A 23,272-nucleotide genomic window follows, 5' to 3' on the forward strand; every position below is an offset into this window, starting at 1 on the left:
TTTATTACTTATTAAGCACTAAGCACCAGTACTAGGGTTAGGTATGGATAATTAAAAATGTATGACACAGTCATTCCCCCCGGAGAACTTACAGTCCTCACTCACTAAACACGAGTAACCAGCTACAGTGTGACTGAATCTAATTGGCCCTAGAAAATTGTTATATTAGGTTTTTTCATCCTAATACTTTTCAAACTGTCTCCAAACAAGAAATAAACAGCATTATTTTAATTGGCCCAATGGATCTTTCTCTCATTTTTCTTTGCAGCATTCTCTAAGATGTTTTCTAATTATAAAATGTGAAGATTCCAGTTGAGAAATCGTGTCACGCTCTCTCACTAGCACAACTCTTGCAGTCCCTTTGTAGCCTTAGATTCTACTTTCAGTTTCAGGGCTGTCTATTTCTTTGCAGACGTTGCCCAACAGTTTTGCTTTCTTATCATCGGGAGTCTGAGGAAAATCTGGGAAGTGCCAGGAGATTGGAGGGATAAAAATAAAGCCCAAATTGCCAGTGAGAAAGAAAAGTGAAACCAGCACAGCTAAACTCAGAAGAAAAACAAAGAGAACAAGCTCTTCTAACCTTCCAGCTGAGGCAGCTTTCTGCTCACCTCTACAGAATCTCTCCACCAGGTAAGACTGAGGCTGGGTGGGAAGAGATTTACAGGAAGCAGCACACTTTCTCTAAAGCAATCATACCAAGACAGGCTGGGCAGAGCCTGATCTGTCATGAGTTCAGATGAAAGTCTGATGTTGGGCGGCAGGGTGTCCTCTAAGTGCCCACTGCTGAGCTCTGTGGTGAATTAGGTTCCAGCAAAGGCAGAGTCTAAACTGAGAGCCGGGGATGCGTCAAGATTCTGTCTTGATACTTTATTAAAGTGTCTTCTCTTTGATAAAACCCACTAACTAAAGCTCAGAGTTCACTTCTGTCTTTATTGGAAACTTTCCACGTGCTAGAACTTGGGGTCTACAAAAAAAGGCTACAGGTTATTGTTATTTGGGAGCTTACAAAATCTTTGTGCAGCCACTTTTTCTGGTCAGTAATTGATTGATTCTCATTTTATAAAAGTGCATGTCTTATGTTAAAAACCAGACAATCTTCTTGCCAGCGGTCCTGGTGGACCACTGTTGTAAGAGGAAATGAGTACAGTACTATCACAGAAAAAAAAAAAAAAGGTTTTGTTTTAGCCATCCCTAGAGAATTGGGAAGCCAGATAGGTGTCAAGACTGGCATCATATAAGATTCCACCCTTCAGCCAGAAGTCAGAGGTAATCAACTATAATAGAAGCAATTATGCTTTCTTATAGGATAAAAATAAAAACCAGCATCCCTTTGTCTTTGTTGGTATCTCAAAAAGTTAATAAAATTTTATCATGATCACTTTCAGTTATAGGGATTGAGACATTGAAGTTAACAAGGTAAGTAGGCATTACTAAAAGAAAACTTCAACTTCTCTTAATGCTATAAAATTATCAAAGCATCAAGTCCTGGTTAAAGAGGTCATGACTAAAATCATGCAAATAAATACTTTATATAGAACAGAGTTCAGAGAGGAAACATGATCATTTATAAGATCATGTTTCATAAGAATAGCTTCATTACCTGAGGTAATCAAAAGCAATATGCCAGTTGATATGTGCGGAGATAATAAAGAATCAATCTTCAAACACAGGAGGTCAAAATCTGGTAACGTAATTGAGTGAAATGTAGAGTGTTAACAAAAATTTCAGAAACGATGACCTGATTAAAATGAAGAGGCGTTTTATTGAAGGTTTATTAGGATTGCAGCCTGGGAGACGAGTTCAAGAAGCACTTACAAACTTGTGTTCCTCTTGACTACAAAATAGAAAAAGTTTATAAAGATCAAAACTAAGGTCTGTTATTTACAATTGTGCATTAAGGATTATAAATAAGGCAAAAAGTAAGGACATGAATTGGTTGCTGAATTGATTTTAAACTGGTTTAAATTCCTGAAATGATTTTAAAGTTCCACAGCGTGGGGGGAGGAGGGAACCCTGAACCATAAAGTTGCAGGTAGCAGATATTGTCCCAAATACAGCTGATGGTGTCCTTAGATGTGATACAGGTCAGAGAAAATTCAAGCTTTCCATGGTACTAGGACGTATCTTAGACTAAATTCTTAATGGCACTCAACTCGAATTTTGTATGTCTGAACTGTGATTTTACATTGTAATTTCAATTTGTCATAAAGAGTGAGATTCAGATTACAGGGATCAGTCTTGGGTGAAGACACATGAATTCAGATGCAGATCAACAGTTAAGAACCAGTGAGTCGCTAAACAGGGTGGGCTGTGGCAGCTCAGGAGTGCCTCTCCCTGAGAGGAGGAAGCCACTGGGGACCCTGAGTCTCAGTCTGATCCAGAGCTTGCCCAGGAATAGACTTGGGAGAAAACAGGTCCAAGACTGGGTTAGGATGGCATGTGTTTCACATTATATAAATGTTTGACATGATATTCCCCAGATGCAGGCTGCCTCTTATATATGCCTGAGGTGAGACAGCTCAGGGTGTCCTGTCCAAAGCTCAAAATTTGAAGGTTAAAAGCTTTGAAAGGAAATTTTGTAATGAAGTCAGAAGATGTGAGACACAAGGAAAAAAATCTCCATGTTATGGAAATCTGATACAAGCTGAGCCAGTGGAAATGCAGTCTGGTATACCCTTCTTCTGGAAAAGAATTTGGCAATAAGCAACAAAAGTATATACTCTTACCTTTTGACAGAGCAGCCTCATTCCCAGAAATCTGTTCTGTAGAAACAGCTGCAACAAAATGAAAGCAGGGTTATTCATTGCAGCACTATAATTGAAAAACACTAGAAGCATTCTAAGTGCTCACACATAGGAGTGGTTAAGTAAACTATGGTATATACATTTAATGGAGTAGGCTTCCCTAGTGGCGCAGAAGGTAAAGCATCTGCCGCAATGCGGGAGCCCTGCGTCCAGTTCCTGGGTCGGGAAGATCCCCTGGAGAAGGAAATGGGAACCCACTCCAGTACCCTTGCCTGGAAAATCCCATGGACAGAGAAGCTGGTAGGCTGCAGTCATGGGGTCACAAAGAGTCAGACACGACTGAGAGACTTCACTTTCTTTCACTTTCACTTTTTCGGAAAGCTTTGACTCTTAGAACTACATAATATTTCACATACTCAAAAAATAATTACATACTAAAATAAACCAAGATGTGAAATAAGTGAAAACGTTAGTCACTCAGTCATGTCCGACTCTTTGCAACCTTATGAACTGTAGCTTGCCAGGCTCCTCTGTCCATGGAATACTCCAAACAAGAATACTGGAGTGGGTAACCATTTCTTTCTCTGGGCGATCTTCTCAACCCAGGGACTGACCCAGATCTCTCCCACGGCAGGAGGATTCTGAGCTACAGCAGAAGCCCAACCAAGATGTGGGTGAGTCCTAAATGAAGCACAAATAGTAACAAATGAAACTGACTGTGTTACAAATGAATAAACTAACAGCTCAAGAGGATGAGGAAGGAAAGAACTAATCTAAGAATTTTAGAATACAGTATTTTAGCTATATATATTAGGCTAGAGACAAAAATAACTGTATCTTAATAATGCACTTTAATTAGTAAATCTGTCACCGAGATATAGATTAGCAATTTTGAAATTATTTTATACATATACTAGGACTGAGCACATAAGCAAATTTATGATAATAATAGTTGTGGCTTTCATAGTCAGGGTATGGAGGTGAAAGGTAAAGCTTGAGTAATTCCTGTTGTGTTGAACTGCAATAAGAAGCATGAGCAGTATCTAACACAGGGAATCCAGCCTGGCACTCAGTGAGAACCTAGAGGGTTGGGATGGTGGGGTGAGAGAGAGGCTCAAGAGGAAGGGGAGATATATATATATACTTATGAATGATTCATGCTGTTATATGGCAGAAACCAACACAACATCTTAAAGCAATTATCCTCCAATTAAAAACATCAGCAGGAAATTAAGGTTGTATACAGAAAGAAGTAAATATAGATGTATCTACATGTGCTAGTATTCACATACGTATTTCTTTATTTGGCCCACTGAGGGGACCTGGAAGTAAGGTGCACACCTAGTGTTATATCCTGGCATCACAGTTCTGTTATCCAAAGAAAAGAATCAGGTTTCTGGGAGAAATGGTCAGATCTAGAGCTGACTCAGGCAAAGAACAAGATGGACCAGGAATACCTTGCGGTGCCACAAAGTAAAAAAGTGCTTAGAATATGACGGAAGCATGGCCAAATCACCCCGGGGCCAGGCTGAAGAAGCTCTCAAAGAACAAATCTGGGGCAAATTAAGCAATAAGTAAATAACAATTTTGTTGTTGTTGTTCAGTCACTAAGTTGTGTCTGACTTTTTGTGATCCCGTGGACTATAGCCCACCAGGTTCCTCTCTCCATGGGATTTTCCAGGCAAGAATATTGGAGGAGGTTAGTCTTTCCTTCTCCCGGATCTTTCCAACCCAGGATTCAAAACTGATGTTCCTGCTTGGCAGGCGGATTCTTTACTGCTGAGACACAAGGGAATGGTAGTAAAGTACTAAACCTCACAGAGTAAAATAAAATAAATATCTATGAGTCTACACTGATACAAATAAATAATTAAACGAGGGTAAAAAATAGAGAAGAAGGGACAGCTCTTGTTTGAAGTAGAACCTCAGCTAATGTTGAAGGAATGGTGAAGTACAAAAGGCCTACAGTCAAGCAGCACAGTAATAACTGTTACAAGCAAGAATCATTATTAGTGAGTGTTAAAATCAGCACTGAAAAAAAGATATGAAACTTTGAGGAGAATATATCTGCAGTCTCAAAAATATATGCCCCAGTGTTAACCTTTTAACTTGCAAGGAAGTAATTGTGACTTTACAGTGGAGAAATCTGGCAGACAACACCTAAAGTAATTGAGCAAAGTTAGCATCACAGCCCCAGAGTATCTTCTATAGACATCACACAAACTTTGATATGATACACTGAGACTGGCAGAACATCACAACCACGGCATACTTGCCAAAAAAAGAAAAAATATAACCTCAATCTAATTACGAGGAACCATAAGAAAAACCCAGAGGGATATTTTGCAAAATGACAGGCCAATACTCTTCTAAAATGACAATGTCATGAAAGACAAAATAAAGATGAAGAACGGCCAATGATGAGAGAAGCCTAAGCAAAGGTAATGGGTGAATGCGACAAAGGATCCTGAATCGCATCCTGGGTCAGAAAAGGACACTAGGAACAAAGGGAAAGCTAGGAGGAAAACAACTGGGCAAAAGGAAAACTGATGACGTGGGGGAAAGTGTGTAGCTTAGTTAATAGTGTTGTTTCAATATGAAAGTCCTGTTTCAATCATTGTCTGTGGTTACATAAGATATTAATAATAGGGTAGCTGGGGAAATGGCATATGGAAGTTCTCTGTACCCAATGTATGATTTTGTGTAAGGGTAAGCTCCTTCAAAATAAAGTTATTTTTAAAGAGAACTAGTGGGCTAGTCTACAGGACAAGCTTAAAGAGGCCATGGGGCTTTTTAAAGCACGCAAGGAACAAAGTTCAAAAAGAAAATCAAATTTTGGTACTAACTGAGTTCTCACTCAGCTCACTGACTAAATGTTGGTTTCCATGCCGTCTCTTCCCTTGAAGATCAGGAGACACCCTGGACATGGCCTCAGAGATCCACATGCCAGCCCCAGAGTGCCTCATTGAGAACATCAATGGGCGACTGGTGGTTAATCCAGTAACTGCGAAGATCCTGTCTGCCATCAGGCAGCCCGTTGTGGTGGTGGCTATCGTGGGCCTCTACCGCACGGGCAAGTCCTACCTGATGAACAAGCTGGCTGGGAAGAACAAGGGTGAGTGACACGGGCAGAGCCCAGGCAAGTCCCTTCTGTCCAACCACCCTCCCAGCACGCAGCACAGTGATGTGAGGAGAGGAAGTGAGAGGCCTGGGAGGAAAGGGTTTCTAACATTCATCCTGTGCTGGAGGACAAGAGTCAACTCTTTCTTCCCACTTTGCCTTAACTTCCTCTTTAGAGAATAAACATGCCTTTCTGAAAGGAGTACGGTAGTTACAGATGAAATTAGCATAGTTAATAATAAGAAATTTACTAAAATGTATGTGGATTAACATCAAGCTTATAATGATCTCTAAGGGAATAGAAATATTTCAGTTTGTACTGAATGTTCTAAATTCTTTTTCTCATAATTAAGATCAATATTGATTATGCTTTCATTTATTTTTTTAAACCTTGATTTTATTAACTAAACTCTCAATTTCCAGATCCAACCCACCTGCTATTAAAAATCCATCCTCTCTTTTCCCCACACCCTCTTGCAGGCTTCTCTCTGGGCTCCACGGTGCAGTCACATACAAAGGGCATCTGGATGTGGTGTATGCCTCATCCCGAGAAGCCAGACCACGCTCTGGTTCTGCTTGATACCGAGGGCCTGGGGGATGTGGAGAAGGTAAAGAAACAAATCTTCTAATCCTGTTTACGTCAAATCAGTAGCCCTTCTTGCACTGTCACTTCCCACCCTTTGAATTGTACTTCACATATATATATACTATTAATGTATTATATTTTTATTTTATTTTATTTACTGGTTTGTGCTCAAGATTTGACCTCAAATACAATTTGAAGCAATCCAAAGTGAGATTTATGTGAGAGCACTAAATGCTAAGTATAAGAATAATGGGCTAATTTAAGAATTGTTGCATATCTTAGCCACACATATAAGCATTGAGAGTGGTCAGTAAGACCCACTGATATTTTTTTGTAACTCATAAAATAATGACTAATGACTTTTAAAGTCATTTTCCTTTCATATTGTAGGAAAACATTCTGATAAAGCTACTGAAGGTGTGTCTAAACCTAACTGGAAAATTTATAAATATGTCTCACTTGTCAGAGTGAGAATCCAGAAAGATGGTGGAAATAGTGTTATCCACAGCTGTACAATTAGTGAGAGAAGCAGAGTATAAGACCTGATAACAACAGCTTTGTTCATAAAGGATCAAACATCACTACTCTTAGAAGTCTTAGAAAACTCTTGTTAAAGGGGTACATTTTAACTACTGTCTAAAAAGTGCTTCATCATGACATATCATGGGAACAGAAAATCATAATCACAGTTCAGGAGATAGGTTTGAATTCTATTACCTGATCAAGTGCTTATTTGATTTACACGTTCATATGCAGTTATATAAAGTCTTATTTAAATTTCACTACACCATTGATTTTATGTTTTTAAAATCATGTACATATGGATAAAACTTTGCATAGGGAAATGATTAATGTGTCTCCAAATAGAGACAGCTGGGTTCAGAGTCTGTCCATCTGAACTGGAATCATGTGCTCTTAGTAACTTGGTGTGGCTTCTCCAATGACTTCTAGGGAGACAACCAGAATGACTCCTGGATCTTTGCCCTGGAGGTTCTCCTGAGCAGCACCTTTGTATACAACAGCATAGGAACCATCAATCAGCAGGCCATGGACCAACTACAGTATCCTTTTTGTGAATAGACAACATGAAATCAGGAAAAGAACAGCTTCACTTTGTCACCAGTTACAGTGGTGGTCCACTGCAGAAGAATTCAGGAGTCCCCTTCTTAATGAACCCCATTATGTTTATGCTCACCATCCCTGTTTACCTCAGTCACCACCAGAAGCCCACGCCTTTCTGATCACACATCATCCTCAGACACTTAGCTGCACAAGGTTCTGTATGCCTCCTATCTGAGTTCATATTTTGGGGTCACAATCTCCTCAGGGTCTTCCTGTGTGTAATCTTAAGCTGACCCCAGTCCCTAGACAGCATGTGTGTGTGTGTGTGTGTGTGTGTGTGTGTGCGCTAAGTCGATTCAGTCACGTCTGATTGTTTGTGACCCTAAGGACTGTAAGCCCACGAGGTTCGTCTGTCGAAGGAATTCTCCAGGCCCTAATTCTGCAGTGGATTGCCATGCCGTCCTCCAGAGGATCTTACTAACCCAGGGATTAAACCTATGTCTCTTAAGTCTTCTGCATTGGCAGGAGGGTTCTTTACCACTGGTACCACCTGGGAAGCTCACCCAGACAGTAAGGAGAGACAAAAGAGAATGGCAGATCACTTGAGACTGGCAGCTGGTAAGTTTAATAAGCAAGGGAATTTACTTAGGTATCCTTTCTTACGTGACCGGAAGATTAACATGTTCCCACATCCACCGGCCAAATTTTAAAAGTCTTTTTAGATGCCTAAGCTGGACCCGGTGAGTACACAGTCCAGATGGACTTAGTACCACATTACTATCTCAAGGAGGCTGTGTCCTTGTGCAGCTTCCAGCATGGGGAAGGCAAGTGCAGTGCACATTCCAAAGATGGAGAAGAGGGTGAGCGTACTTCATTTGTCTGGGTCCATCTCAATGGACAAAACTTCAGTCATATTTGATGACTTTCCCCTACAATATCTATTGCCAAACCCTTGGTATCCTCTAAAACTCATGTTCTCTTTCAGCTTCTTCTTGGCCTTTAAGTATGGTACCTCTTTGATCCTTGGGCTTCTGTTCTTCTTTTCTTAGTTGCTAGTCCATCTCATCCAGCCTCGGACTTTTACTAGCACCATGTCAGTTACCATAATATTTGTATGAGCAATCATGACCACACTCTCAGGTACAAAATTGTGTATCTAGTTGATTACAAGTCTCCATTTAGATGTGTAAGAAACATCTCAAACTTAACATGCAAAAACAACACAAAAGTCTTAAATATTTAAGTGACTATAATGAATTGAATAATATCATGCTTCTGACACTATTGAAGTAGAAATATATGGGGGATTCTTTTTTAAAAAAATTAATATATTTTAATTGGAGGATAATTACTTTACAATGTTGTGACGGTTTTTGCCATACATTGACATTAATCAGCCACAGTTACACACGTGTCCCTCTATTCTGAACCTCCCCTCCCTCCTCTCACCCCACCCCACCCCACCCCACTGGGTTATCCCAGAGCACCGGCTTTGGTTGTCCTGTCTCATGCATTGAATTGCACTGGCCATCTATTTTACCTATGGTAATATACATGTTTCAATGCTATTCTCTCAAATCATCCCACCCTGGCCTTCTCCCATAGACTCCAAAAGTCGGTTCTTTACATCTGTTTCTCTTTTGCTGCCCTCCATATAGGATCATCATTATTGTCTTTCTAAATTCCATACATATGCATTAATATACAGTATTTGTGTTTCTCTTTCTGACTACTTCATTCTGTATAATAGGCTCCAGTTTTATTCACCTCATTAGAACTGACTTGAATATGTTCCTTTTTATAGCTGAGTAATATTCCATTGAGTATATGTACCACAACTTCCTTATCCATTCGTCTGCCAAGAACATCTAGGTTGCTTCCATGTCCTAGTTGTTGTAAATAGTGCTATAATGAACATTGGAGTACATGTGTCTCTTTCAATTTGGGTTTCTTTGGGGTGTATGCCCAGCAGTGAGATTACTGGGTCATATTGCACTTCTGCTCCCAGTTTTTTAAGGAAACTCCATACTGTTCTCCATAGTGGCTGTACCAGCTTGCATTCCCACCAACAGTGTAAAAGGGTTCCCTTTTCTCCACACCCTCTCTAGCATTTGTTGTTTGTAGGCATTTTGATGACGGCCATTCTGACTGGCATGAGATGATACGTCATTGTGGTTTTGATTTGCATTTGTCTAATAATGAGTGATGTAGAACATCTTTTCATGTGTTTATTAACCATCTGTATCTCTTCTTTAGAGAAATCTCTGCTTAATTCTTTTGCCCACTTTTTGATTGGATTGTTTGCTTTTTTGGTATTGAGCTGCATGAGCTTCTTGAATATTTTGGAGATTAATTTTTTGTCAGTTGTTTCATTTGCTGTTATTTTATCCCATTCTGAAGGATGTCTTTTCAGCTTGCCTATAGTTTCCTTCATTGTACAAAAGCTTTTAAGTTTAATGAAATCCCATTTGTTTATTTTTGGTTTTATTTCCATTACTCTGGGAGGTGGGTCATAGAGGATCTTGCTGTGATTTATGTCATCGAGTGTTCTGCCTATGTTTTCCTCTAGAGTTTTATAGTTTCTGGTCTTACAGTTATATCTTTAATCCATTTCAAGTTTATTTTTGTGTATGGTGTTAGAAAGTGTTCTAGTTTCAGTCTTTTACATGTGGTTGACCAGTTTTCCCAGCACTTAAAGAGACTGTCTTTTCTCCATTGAATATTTTCGCCTCCTTTGTCAAAGATAAGGTGTCCATATGTGTGTGGGATTATCTCTGGAAAAGTCTTAAATTTTTGACCAGAAGCACTCTTTCAACATCACAGTAAATTTCCATGGCACTCATAGAGATTGTTGGATCAAAAGCTTAGTATTTATCCTAGGCAATTGCTTTCTTTATTTCCTACAAACTATTACTCACAGTCTGGTCAGCTCTCCTGCCATAGGTATTTGCCCAGGCTGGCTAATTCCCACCACTTCTTCAATGGTAATTTCAGTTTAAGCTTCCATCTTCTTGCCTCCGGGTTATCTTCTAAACTGCCTAACCTTCTCTTTCTCTTCTCTCTTGCCTCTCATAGGCAAAACACCTGCCAGTTTTTGTTTTAAAAACAAACATCAGGTCATATTCCCCTCTCAATTTAAAGCTTCTCAGTGCCTTCCCATTAAATTTAGATTAAAATTCAAACACTTTCTATGGCCTACGGTGCCTACATAGTCTGAACCCTAGCTATTCCAGAACTTCTGCCCTAGCCGCGCTGGCCTCCCCGCTATGTGTTAGACACACTCAACGGTTTCCCCTCTGAGGTTTTGCAGGAGCTATTTCCTCTGCCAGTGAGATTTCTCTGGTGGATTAGTACATGGCAGCTTCTCTCAGTTCACTTAGATTTCTGCACAATGATCACCTCAGAATGAACTTACCTGAGCTACCACATAAACCAGCACCATGCACAGATACACACAGTTATTCTCTAAAGTTTAGCTGAGGTTCATTTTTCTTCAAGGCAACTATTTCAAAATCTCAGGTTTATTATATTTTTGTTTACTTGTTTATCATCTGTCCCCCCTCACCAGAATGTGTGTGTGTGTGTGTGTGTGTGTGTGTGTGTGTGTGTGTGTGTGTGTTAGTCACTCAGTTGTGTCTGAGTCTTTGCGACCCCATAGACTGTAACCAGGCAGGCTCCTCTGGCCATGGAATTCTCCAGGCAAGAATACTGGAGTGGGTTGCCATTCCATTCTCCAGGGAATCTTCCTAACCTGGGGATTGTACCTGGGTCTCCTGCAATGCAGGCAGATTCTTTACCTTCTGAGCCACCAGGGAAGCCCTCACTAGAATGTAGATGGTAGCATTTTCTGTCTCATCACAATGTTATTTGTCCCTAGGACAATTCCTGGTTTAGAGTAACTGCTCAATAAATGTTTGTGGAATGAATGAATGAGCTAATTAAGAAAAATTATTTTAGATAAGCTTTGGGGAATAGTATAGCATAAAAGGTGTTAGTCCTTTTCTGCAGTTTTCCTATGTTAGAATCCCAGCTATGTGACAGAGCTGACACGTCGAATCAGGGCAAAATCCTCACCTGATAAACATGAGGTCCAAGACTCAGCCAACTTTGTGAGCTTTTTTCCAGACTTTGTGTGGACTCTGAGAGATTTCTCCCTGGAACTGGAAGCAGATGGACAGCCCATCACTGCTGATGAGTACCTGGAAAAGTCACTGAAGCTAAAGCAAGGTTACTAGGACTTATGGTTGGGAAACAAAAAAAGAGAAAACAGTATCAGAATGACCATTTCAATGTAGATGCTGAAAATTATAATTTTATAACTTTGTTATCTTGGCTGTTCTATTAGAGGAAATGAAACATTTCTTAGACAAATCAGTGTGATCTAATTTTAAGTTACTTCCTTCTTGGAGCAGGAAAGAAATTTCATTCCTCTACCCCTTTAATTATTGGGTCTGATCCATGATTAGGTAATTTTTACCTCTTTATATAGGACTTGTGCAAATTCCAAAGTTGAAGGGTATATATCTGAAGTAGACTGAAGTTGTAAAACCTCTGATTTTCTTTCCTCTAGGAAATGATAAAAAAACTAAAACTTTTAATGAACCTCGGTTATGTATCCGAAAGTTCTTCCCAGAGAAGAAGTGCTTCATCTTTGATCGCCCTGCTCATAGGAAGCACCTTATTCACCTGGAGCAGCTACAAGAGGAAGATCTGAACCCTGAATTCAGAGAACAAGTTGCAGACTTCTGCTGCTACATCCTCAGCCATTCCAAGGCCAAGACTCTCTCAGGCGGTATCACAGTCAATGGGCCTCGTGAGTCCCTCTTACTCTCTTTCCTTACCCAGACTCTCCTACTGCCCATTGTAGACAACAGAAGTGGGAGGCACGAGGATTACTTCTGACAAATACAGAGTCTAATGATGCCAAGGAAAGCACAGAACAAGGGTCACATTGTGAATTTTACATATGAACTAAAACTATTTCTGGTATTATCTAATATTCACATAAGTCAGATGAACAAACAGAAAGAACAAGAATCTAATCCAAGAATTCTGCACCAACTTCTCAACTCCCTTTTTATGAAATTTCCTTCCAGGAGAGGTATATTATTGACAAAGTCAGGAAAAGGCAAATATTCCATGTATGTGAGGCTTTGCCTCTCAGCTTAACACAATTCTCTTGTTAATAAATGCAAAAATGTGTAGTTAGGCACTGATTAGGAGTGCCTGCCATGTACCAAGCACTGGGCATAATCCTCTTTCCAACATGATGGGAACAATAGGTACTTAAATAATTTATGTAACCCTAATGATTAAATGCTGGTAAGTACAGGGAACCATAACTGAAAGGACGTTTGGGTGACTTCAAAGAGGTTAAAGTCTGAGCCCACGAAAAGATCTTGAGGAATGACAGGCAAAGAGGTAAAGATATGTAATTTATGTTTCATACAGTCCTTCAGAATGTTTTATAGATAATGTGCTGGAGAGATGTACATGAAGCAACAAGAAGATGAATGGTACTTGCAATATTTTTTAATAAATGGTGCCTATGTAGGCTAAGATAGTGGCAATAGTGACTGTCAAAATTAACAGAATCCTCACATATTTTGAATGTCAAATCCATGCGTTTTGCTGATGGGAGGCATGTGGGTGTGTGGAAGAAATGATATGGCAGTGTTAAGCTGACTCCAGGATTCTGAGCGTAAGCAACTACTTGAACAGATGTTATTTACTAAAAGAAATATATGGAGGAGGAATAGTTTTCCAGAATGGATGAAGTTGTTTAGATCTGGATTATTTAGTACTGATTTTCCTTCCTGCCAATGCAGGAGACATAAGAGACTTGAGTTCAACCCCTGGGTTGGGAAGATCCCCTGGTGGAGGAAATGGCAACCCAGATCAGTATTCTTGCCTAGAGAATCCCATGGACAGAGGACCTTGGCAGGCTACAGTCCATAGGGTCACAAAGAGTTGGACATGACTGAAGTGACTTAGCACACATGCCTATAAGTGCTATCATGTGATATTTGTCTTTCACTGTCTGATTATTTCATTTAGTATGATGATCTCTAGGTCCATTTATGTTGGTGCAAATCACATTGTTTCATTTTTATGGCTGAGTAACATTCCATTGTATATATGTACCATATTGTCTTTATCCATTCATTGTTGATGGACATTTGGTTGCTTCTGTGTCCTGATGGGCTTCCCTGGTGGCTCAGTGGTAAAGAATCCACCTGCAATGAGGGAGACCTAGGTTTGATCCCTGGGTCAGGAAGATTCCCCTGGAGGTGGGTACGGCAACCCACTCCAGTATTCATGTCTGGAGAATCCCATGGACAGAGGGGTCTTGTGGGCTACAACCCATAGGGTTGCAGAGTCAGACATGACTAAAGTGACTGGGCAAGTCCTTACTATTTTAGTGCTACTATTAATATTGGTGTGCATGCATCTTTTCATATAATAGTTTTCTCTGTATATATGCCCAAGATTAGGATTGCAGGATCATAAGAGGACTCTATTTTTCATTTTTTAGGGAACCTCCATATTGTTCTCTATAGTGACTGCATCAATTCACATTCCCATCAACAGTGTACAAGGGTCCCCTTTTCTTCACACGCTCTCCAGCATTTGGTATCTGTAGACCTTTGAACAATGGCATTCTGACCAGTATGAGGTGATATCTTATTGTAGTCAAGAACTAGTAGTTATAGGGCCACAAACCACTCCAGTTCCCCAAGGCTGGGATTTCCTGGTATGTAAGACTTCCAGTGTTAAAACCAGAACTCCCTGGCAAACTTGGATGAATTGCTCACACTGCATGGAGCTCTGCTGAAAGAATATCTAGGAAGACCCTCTTATTTAGGCCAGACCCAGAACTAGTGAGATGCATCACATGTACACTTACATTTACACACACACGTGCTTGTGTAAATTAAAATGTCTCCTTGACCTTTATATTACTTCGAATTGAGAAAGGAGGGGGAACTCATTAAAAAAAGAAAGGGAGATTCAGGAAGGCTAAGAAAAAATTAAGACTTACCATATTGTCTGCAAAATACCCTTTCTCAAACCCATTCATTCCAATAGCTTCCATTTTGGTGAAGGAAGGAGGAGGAAAGGGAAGCTTCAAACTCTACTGAACTTAGAGTATAACAAAATATCCCATCACAGTTCTTCTTTAAAATTCTTAAAACTACTGCTTGTAACACTTGAAAAGCACAAAAAGTGCACTATCAGTTGACTCAGAATGATTAAATTTGCATGCTCAGGACCGAACTAACACAGCTTGCTCCTCTGTCTCACTAACTCTTAGTCACTGTTTTTTAAATTTCCTTCATAGGTCTACAGAGCCTGGTGCAGACATATGTCAATGCCATCAGCAGTGGGGATCTGCCCTGCATGGAGAATGCAGTCCTGACCTTGGCCGAGACCGAGAACTTGGCTGCAGTGCAAAAGGCCATTGCCCACTATGACCAGCAGATGGGCCAGAAGCTGAAGTTGCTCACGGAAACCCTCCAGGAGCTGCTGGACCTGCACAGGGCCAGTGAGAAAGAGGCCATTGAAGTCTTCATGAAGAACTCTTTCAAGGATGTGAACCAAGTGTTTCAGAAAAAATTAGCGGTATGTTTGCTATTCTGGTTAATGAGAGGATGAAAAATCTGGGCATTTCTCTTTTTTGTTTTCAATTGGAAGATAATTGCTTTACAATATTGTATTGGTGTCTTCCACACAACAATGTGAACAAGCCTTTCTTGCTACAAGTAGTCCTCCCAGACCCAGGGATAGCAGCCCTCAGTTATATGTACTCATTTGCACTCTTTACTAAAAGAATAGACTGTTCTTACCCTTAGTCCTGGAGACTATGGTACCATGACCAACTATGGTTATTAAGAATATCCTCATCTGTTAATCTCTACCCTATAGGTGCCATATTTTAATCAAACAAGTAAACTGTAAGACTGTATTTACATAAGATTGTTTTACTTTATTTTTTTATTTAAAGTTAGTCAAAGACACAGTGCTTTCATATTCCCTGCTAATAATATAGAAGGATTCGCTTCTTTGTGAAAACCCTAAAAACATATTGTGCTTAATGTAAAGCGACAATAAATATTCAGAAAGACAAGAAAGAGAAATCAATCATTAGAATGCTATTTGAGGACTCAAGTCTGAGTTCTTTAAAATTAAGGAAGGATTGTTGTATGACAAATTATCACTTGACAGATGACAATCCCTTCCCGGACTTGTAGGGTAGAATTTTACAAATCGTACCTTCCTGCTTTCAAGGGTTCTGATGAAAGTAAATAGTGAAGGTCAGCAGACTATGAATGTTTTTTAGACCAAAGATACTTGCAAGTTCTCTTCTATAATTGAATGCAGGTAAAAATGCTGTTCTGTAGGCTTTCTCCATACAGACATTAACTGCATTACAATCTCCATTACCTTCATTAGCCTTATATTGAGAAAATATGCCAAAATACTATTATTTTAAACAACGTACCACCAATCATTGACCCTTTTGAGCACTTACAGAGAAGTCACTGGGCTTAACACTTTATACCACTGCATATAATCCTGACAGGGAATCTATGAGATGGATACAATTTCCTGTGTTTTAACAAAGAAATCTCATTTCATGAAGGTTGAGTGTCACTAAGTCACAAATTGCTGGAACCAGAAACTTTCTGCAGGCCTGCCATACTGGACAATTGTGTGGTGAACTATTAGGGACTTAAAAAGAGAAGTTTCAAATGGAGCAGTGTTTATGCTTTGAGACTCATTCTCTGAAGCTAAAAAAAAAATCAGGAAAAAGGCTTCAGATAAGCACAAAGAGAAGTAGATGTATTTTTTAAACCAACACTCTATCTAACAGTTTTCTAGAATCTCCCAACATGATGAGAGGTGTGTTATATTTGTGTGCCACCTTCTCTGCAGGAGAAGCATTTCCCAGTAATCCACCTTGGTTCACAACCTCATCATGGCTCATGGTACCATTTGTGCTATTTTTCACCTCACAGGACGAGTTAGAAGCAAAGCGACATGACTTTTGTAGACAGAACATGAAAGCATCCTCAGATTACTGCATGGCTTTAATTGATGATATATTTCATCCTCTATATGAAGATGTGAAGCAGGGAACATTTTCTAAACCAGGAGGTTATTATCTATTTATTAAGAAGATGAATGAGCCGAAGGATAAATACCACCAGGTCCCCAGAAAGGGGGTACAGGTAAATTACCTACTGATCACCATTTCTGGGGCCTCGCTGATATGACTCTTTCAAACTACAGTGGGAACAACAAAAATGCAATGGGTAAATGGTGCCTGTGGCTTTCATTGACTACTATGGGTTTATTCAATAGGACAGACTACCATGAAATGAATAGCAGATTCATCCCATGGTAGTGCTTCTTGGAAGCACAGATGGGAGCCCTCAAAAACGTTTGCAGAATTTATTCAATAATTTAGTCATTCTATCATCCAAAAATTCTCTACTCAGGCCTAACTCTATGTCTATAACTGGGATTAGTGCAGTTTTTTTTTTTTTTTTTTTTAAAAGCAAGTTCTTTCAAAGTATTCAGCAATCAACAAATTATAGCTTACAGCAAATCTAATAATAATAGCAGTTCACTTATAGACCTATTTTGTGTTAGGAAAGAAATGGGCTTAAATCATTCAGTCCTCATAAGAGCAATATGAAGTACATGACATCAGTGTCCTCATTTTATAAATTAAAAAACTGAGGGAAATAAAATAACTCACCTAAGATGTACAGGTAATAAGTGGTACAGCTGAAATGGAAACTCTAACAGGAAAGTCTGGGCTCATAACTTTGCTTCTGTGCCAGTATACTCAGGTTATATCAGTTAGAATTAGGTTTGGGCACATATTTTTTCCCCCAATTATTTTAATTAGTTGGAGGCTAATTACTTTACAATATTGTAGTGGGTTTTCTCATACATTGACATGAATCAGGCATGGATTTACATGTGTTCCCCATCCTGAACTCCCCTCCCACCTCCTTCCCCATCCCATCCCTCTGGGTCATGCCAGGGTACCAGCCCGAACATATGTCTCATGCATCCAACCTAGGCTGGCGATCTGTTTCACACTTGATAATATACATGTTTTAATGCTGTTCTCTTAGATCATCCCACCGTCACCTTCTCCCACAGAGTCCAAAAGTCTGTTCTATATATCTGTGTCTCTTTTTCAGTCTTGCATATAGGGTTATCATTACCATCTTTCTAAATTTCTAAATATATGCATTAGTAAACTGTATTGGTGTTTATCTTTCTGACTTACTTCACTCTGTATAATGGAGCCCATTTTATCCATCTCATTAGAACTGATTCAAATGTATTCTTTTTAATGCCTGAGTAATATTCCATTGTGTATATGTACCACAGCTTTCTTATCCATTCGTCTGCTGATGGGCATCTAGGTTGCTTCCATGTCCTGGCTATTATAAACAGTGCTACATTGAGCATTGGGGTACACATGACTCTACATTGGGGTACACATGTCTCTTTCAGAACTAGTTTCCTCAGTGTATATGCCCAGGAGTGGGATTGCTGGGTCATATGGCAGTTCTATTTCCAGTTTTTTAAGGACTCTCCACACTGTTCTCCATAGCGGCTGTACTACTTTGCATTCCCACCAACAGTATAAGAGAGTTCTCTATTCTCCACATCCTCTCCAGCATTTATAGCTTATAGACTTTTGGATAGCAGCCATCATGACTGGTGTGTAATGGTACCTCATTGAGGTTTTGATTTGCATTTCTCTGATAATGAGTGATATTGAGCATATTTTCATGTGTTTGTTAGCCATCTGCATGTCTTCGTGGAGAAATGTCTGTTTAGATCTTTGTGGGCACATGTTATTTAAAAACAAAACAAATGTGCCTTAAGAACACAGAAGTTTCTTTCTCTTATATACAAGAAGTAAGGCAGAGGGGTCCAGGCTGCTATGACAATTCCACAATCACGCTGTTCCCAGACTCTCCTGTTCTGCTCCAGCACCTTAGCACCCAGCCTCCATCCTCAAGGTCAATTCATGGTATAAGATGGCTGTTGGAGTTTCACCCATTCTTTCCATATTGCAGATGGGAAGAAAAGGGGAAAACAGAAGAGTAAAAGGTCTCTGGATCAACTCTCTTTAAGGTGATCTGAAAAAAGCCCAATATAATACCATTGCATAAGTGGTATTAACCAAATTTTAATCTTATGGCCACCGCCAGCTACCAGGGAGGTTGGCTAAAAAAAATGCAGTATTTTATCATGGCCAATGACGTGCCCTGAGTGGGAAAAAAATGAGGTTCTATTATTATGAACAAAGGGGAGTAAAATATTAGGGTGACTCTAGAAGCTGCTATCAAAGAGACAAAAATTGCACTGAGGAAAAATAAAGTAGGGTACAGGTTTAGGAGAGGAAGGGAACATGGTCCTATTTTATATGCAAGATTTTAGATAGGACCTCTCTGGTGAGGTGCTGTTTCAACAGTCTTCAAGGAAGTCAGGATGTAAGCCAAGCGAGCATCTAGAAGAAGATAACTTCAAACAACAGAAAATCCCAGAAGGATGAATTGGTTTATGTCCAACAAACGTGGCAAGAGGGCAATGAGCAAAGAAAGTGGTGGCAGGAGGTAAGGTCAAGAGATGCTCAAGGCCAGAGGATAACCAGGTAGTATCCTGGAGGGCCCTGAGAGTAGTTTCAGTTTTACTTGAAAAGAGTTGGAAAATCAGCAGAGGGTTTGGTGCATCAGAGTGAAGTGATCTTTTTTAAAGTGATACGACACTAGCTGCTCTCAGGAAATCAGACAGTAGGGGAGCAAGAGGAGAAGGAAGTAGGACACGAATTATGAATCTTTAATACCATGGTCCAGGCAAGAAGAGATACTATCCTGGACCAGTGTGTTTGGGAGGAATATGTTACAACTGATGGGCTCTTGCTGGCTTTATTTTGAAGCCAAAGCAAATTCCATTAGCTGATGTAAAGAACAGCCACAAGGTTTGCAATCCGTACAATTAGAAGATAAGCTTTACTGATTACATTTCTAACATCGGGGTGACTGAGAATGAGGCAAATTTGAGGGTGGATCTAGAGTTGGGTTTTAAGCCAGTTTGAGATAGTATTCATTAATAAATTCTAAAACGGGTAAAATGAAATTGAATTGAAACATGTACTGCTAAGTTTTCCTTTAACCCATAACCTCTATTTCCTAATTCTAACTTGATCTGCATCAATAGACAGAAGAGACACTGAGGAAATATTTGGGTTCCAAAGAGGGTGTGGCTGATGCACTTCGACAGACTGATCAGTCGCTGACAGAAAAGGAAGAAGAGACTGAAGATGAGAACAGCTGAAAACACTCTGCTGCTGCTAAGTCGCTTCAGTCGTGTCTGATTCTTATGTGTGACCCCTTAGTCGGAAGCCCACCAGGCTCCCCTGTCCCTGGGATTCTCCAGGCAAGAACACTGGAGTGGGTTGCCATTTCCTCCTCCAATGAAAGTGAAATGTGAAAGATGAAAGTGCAGTCGCTCAGTCGTGTCCGACTCTTAGCGACCCCATGGACTGCAGCCTACCAGGCTCCTCCGTCCATGGTATTCTCCAGGCAAGAACACTGGAGTGGGTTGTCATGCCCTCCTCCAGGGAATCTCCACCAAGGGATCCAACTCACATCTCCTGCACTGGCAGTCAGATTCTGATTGCTCAGTGCAAAAATAAACACAAGAGTCTTTCTTCATGAGACAAGCAAACAAGTAAAAAGGGAGAAAGTAGAAATAAAGCTATAAAAATAACTTAAGATTCTCATATTTCTCTGCTTATTTTTCTTCTTAAGTGGAACGTATAAAGTCTGAAGCTGTGGAAGCTGCAAAGAAAATGTTAGAGGAAATGCAAAAGAAGTATCAACAGATGATGCAAGAAAAAGAAGCGAGTTATCAGGAACATATGAAGCAACTGACTGAGAAGAGGGAAAAGGAGAGGGCCCAGTTAATAGCAGACCAAGAGAGGGTTCTAGCCCTTAAACTTCAGGTATTCAACTGTAGCATCTCCATTCTACCTTCCACTGTGCTGAATCAAAGCTCTTAAAAGTTAGGGCATTATATCAGTTTAAGGACTGTTCTAGCCCAAACACTGGTAGACATTTCATTCCCTTACTGCTTCTACCCCTAACCATCTCTGGTTGTTCAAGTCTATCCTGACAGGGAATCTATGAGATGGATACAATTTCCTGCATTTTACCAACAAAGAAATCTCATTTCATGAAGGTTGAGTGTCACTAAGTCACAAACCGTGGAATCAGGAACTTCCTGCAGGCCTGCCATACTCAACCATTGTGTGGTGAATTCTTAGGGACTTAAAAAGAGAAGTTTCAAATGGAGCAGTGTTTATGCTTTGAGACTCATTCTCTGAAGCTAAAAAAAAAAAAAAAGGAAAAAAAAAACCATGGGGAAAATAGCTTCAGATAAAAACAAAGAGAAGTAGATGTATTTTTTAAACCAACACTCTATCTAACAGTTTTCTAGAATCTCCCAACATGATGAGGGGTGTGTTATATTTATGTGCCACCTTCTCTGCAGGAGAAGCATTTCCCAGTAATCCACCTTGGTTCACAACCTCATCATGGCTCACGGTACCACTTGTGCTATTTTTCACCTCACAGGACGAGTTAGAAGCAAAGCGACATGACTTTTGTAGACAGAACGTGAACGCATCCTCAGATTGCTGCATGGCTTTAATTGATGATATATTTCATCCTCTATATGAAGATGTGAAGCAGGGAACATTTTCTAAACCAGGAGGTTATTATCTATTTATTAAGAAGATGAATGAGCCGAAGGAAAAGTACCACCAGGTCCCCAGAAAGAGGGTACAGGTAAATTACCTACTGATCACCATTTCTGGGGCCTCGCTGATATGACTCTTTCAAACTACAGTGGGAACAACAAAAATGCAATGGGTAAATGGTGCCTGTGGTTTCATTGACTACTATGGGTTTATTCAATAGGACAGACTACCATGGGATGAATCTGCTATTCATCCCATGGTAGTGCTTCTTGGAAGCACAGTGGGTAGCCCTCAAAAACGTTTGCAGAATTTATTCAATAATTTAGTCATTCTATCATCCAAAAATTCTCTATTCAGGCCTAACTATATGTCTATAACTGGGATTAGTGCAGTTTAAATAAAAAAGCAAGTTCTTTCAAAGTATTCACCAGCAATCAACAAAGTATAGCTTACAGCAAATCTAATAATAACAGCAGCTCACATATAGACCTATTTTGTGTTAGGAAAGAAATGGGCTTAACTCATTCAGTCCTCATAAGAGCACTATGAAGTACATGATATCAATGTCCTCATTTTATAAATAAGAAAACTGAGGGAAGTAAAATAACTCACCTAAGATGTACAGGTATTAAGTGGTACAGCTGAAATGGAAACTCTAATAGGAAACTCTGGGCTCATAACTAAGCTTCTGTGCCAGTATACTCAGGTTATATCAGTTAGAATTAGGTTTGGGCACATATTATTTAAAAACAAAACAAGAGTGTCTTAAAAACAGAGAAGTTTCTTTCCCTCTTATATACAAGAAGTAAGGCAGAGGGGTCCAGGCTGCTATGACAATTCCACAATCATGCTGTTCCCAGACTCTCCTGTCCTGCTCCAGCACCTTAGCACCCAGCCTCCATCTTCAAGGTCAATTCATGGTATAAGATGGCTGTTGGAGTTTCACCCATTCTTTCCATATTACAGATGGGAAGAAAAGGGGAAAACAGAAAATGTCTCTGGATCAACTCTCTTTAAGGTGATCTGTAAAAAGCCCAATATAATACCATTGCATAAGTGGTATTAGCCAAATTTTAATCTTATGGCCACCTCCAGCTACCAGGGAGGTTGGCTAAAAAAAAATGCAGTGTTTTATCATGGCCTATAATGTGCCCCGACTGGGAAAAAATAAAATAGGTTCTATTACTAAGAATGAAGGGAAGAAAAATATTAGGGTGACTGCTATCACAGGTCTAGGAGAGGAAGGGAACATGGTCCTATTTTATATGTAGGATTTTAGAGAGGACCTCTCTAGTGAGGTGCTGTTTCAACAGTCTTCAAGGAAGTCAGGAAGTAAGCCAAGCGAGCATCTAGAAGAAGATAATTTCAAACAACAGAAAATCCCAGAAGGATGAATTGGTTTATGTCCAACAAACGTGGCAAGAGGGCAATGAGCAAAGAAAGTGGTGGCAGGAGATAAGGTCGAGAGTTGCTTAAGGCCAGAGGATAACCAGGTAGTATCCTGGAGGGCCCTGAGAGTAGTTTCAGTTTTACTTGAAAAGAGTTGGAAAATCAGCAGAGGGTTTGGTGCATCAGAGTGAAGTGATCTTTTTTAAAGTGATACGACACTAGCTGCTCTCAGGAAATCAGACAGTAGGGGAGCAAGAGGAGAAGGAAGTAGGTAGACGAATTATGAATCTAATACCATGGTCCAGGCAAGAAGAGATACTATCCTGGACCAGTGTGTTTGGGAGGAATATGTTACAACTGATGGGCTCTTGCTGGCTTTATTTTGAAGCCAAAGCATATACCATTAGCTGATGTAAAGAACAGGCATAAGTTTTGCAATCCATACAATTAGAAGATAAGCTTTACTGATTACTTTTCTAACATCGGGGTGACTGAGAATGAGGCAAATTTGAGGGTGGATCTAGAGTTGGGTTTTAAGCCAGTTTGAGATAGTATTCATTAATAAATTCTAAA

The 23,272-nt window shown here is 39.8% G+C and overlaps 1 protein-coding gene across 1 annotated transcript in view; it reads left to right on the forward strand.

Annotated features, from left to right (window-relative positions):
- The first annotated feature begins 458 nt into the window (after positions 1–458).
- The window catches only part of LOC136147004 (guanylate-binding protein 1-like), a 38,802-nt gene continuing 15,988 nt past the window's right edge, over positions 459–23,272 (forward strand). Inside the window, exons 1-10 of the mRNA XM_065906130.1 lie at positions 459–630; positions 5,651–5,859; positions 6,345–6,472; positions 7,402–7,511; positions 11,543–11,739; positions 12,083–12,325; positions 14,855–15,135; positions 16,533–16,745; positions 19,768–19,867; positions 20,358–20,554. Of these exons, the coding sequence (XP_065762202.1) occupies positions 5,670–5,859; positions 6,345–6,472; positions 7,402–7,511; positions 11,543–11,739; positions 12,083–12,325; positions 14,855–15,135; positions 16,533–16,745; positions 19,768–19,867; positions 20,358–20,554 (1,659 nt within the window). The 5' untranslated portion in view covers positions 459–630; positions 5,651–5,669. The remainder of the gene's footprint in view (positions 631–5,650; positions 5,860–6,344; positions 6,473–7,401; positions 7,512–11,542; positions 11,740–12,082; positions 12,326–14,854; positions 15,136–16,532; positions 16,746–19,767; positions 19,868–20,357; positions 20,555–23,272) is intronic.

The sequence above is a fragment of the Muntiacus reevesi genome, chromosome 1 (assembly GCF_963930625.1).
Source record: "Muntiacus reevesi chromosome 1, mMunRee1.1, whole genome shotgun sequence".
Lineage (NCBI taxonomy): Eukaryota > Metazoa > Chordata > Mammalia > Artiodactyla > Cervidae > Muntiacus > Muntiacus reevesi.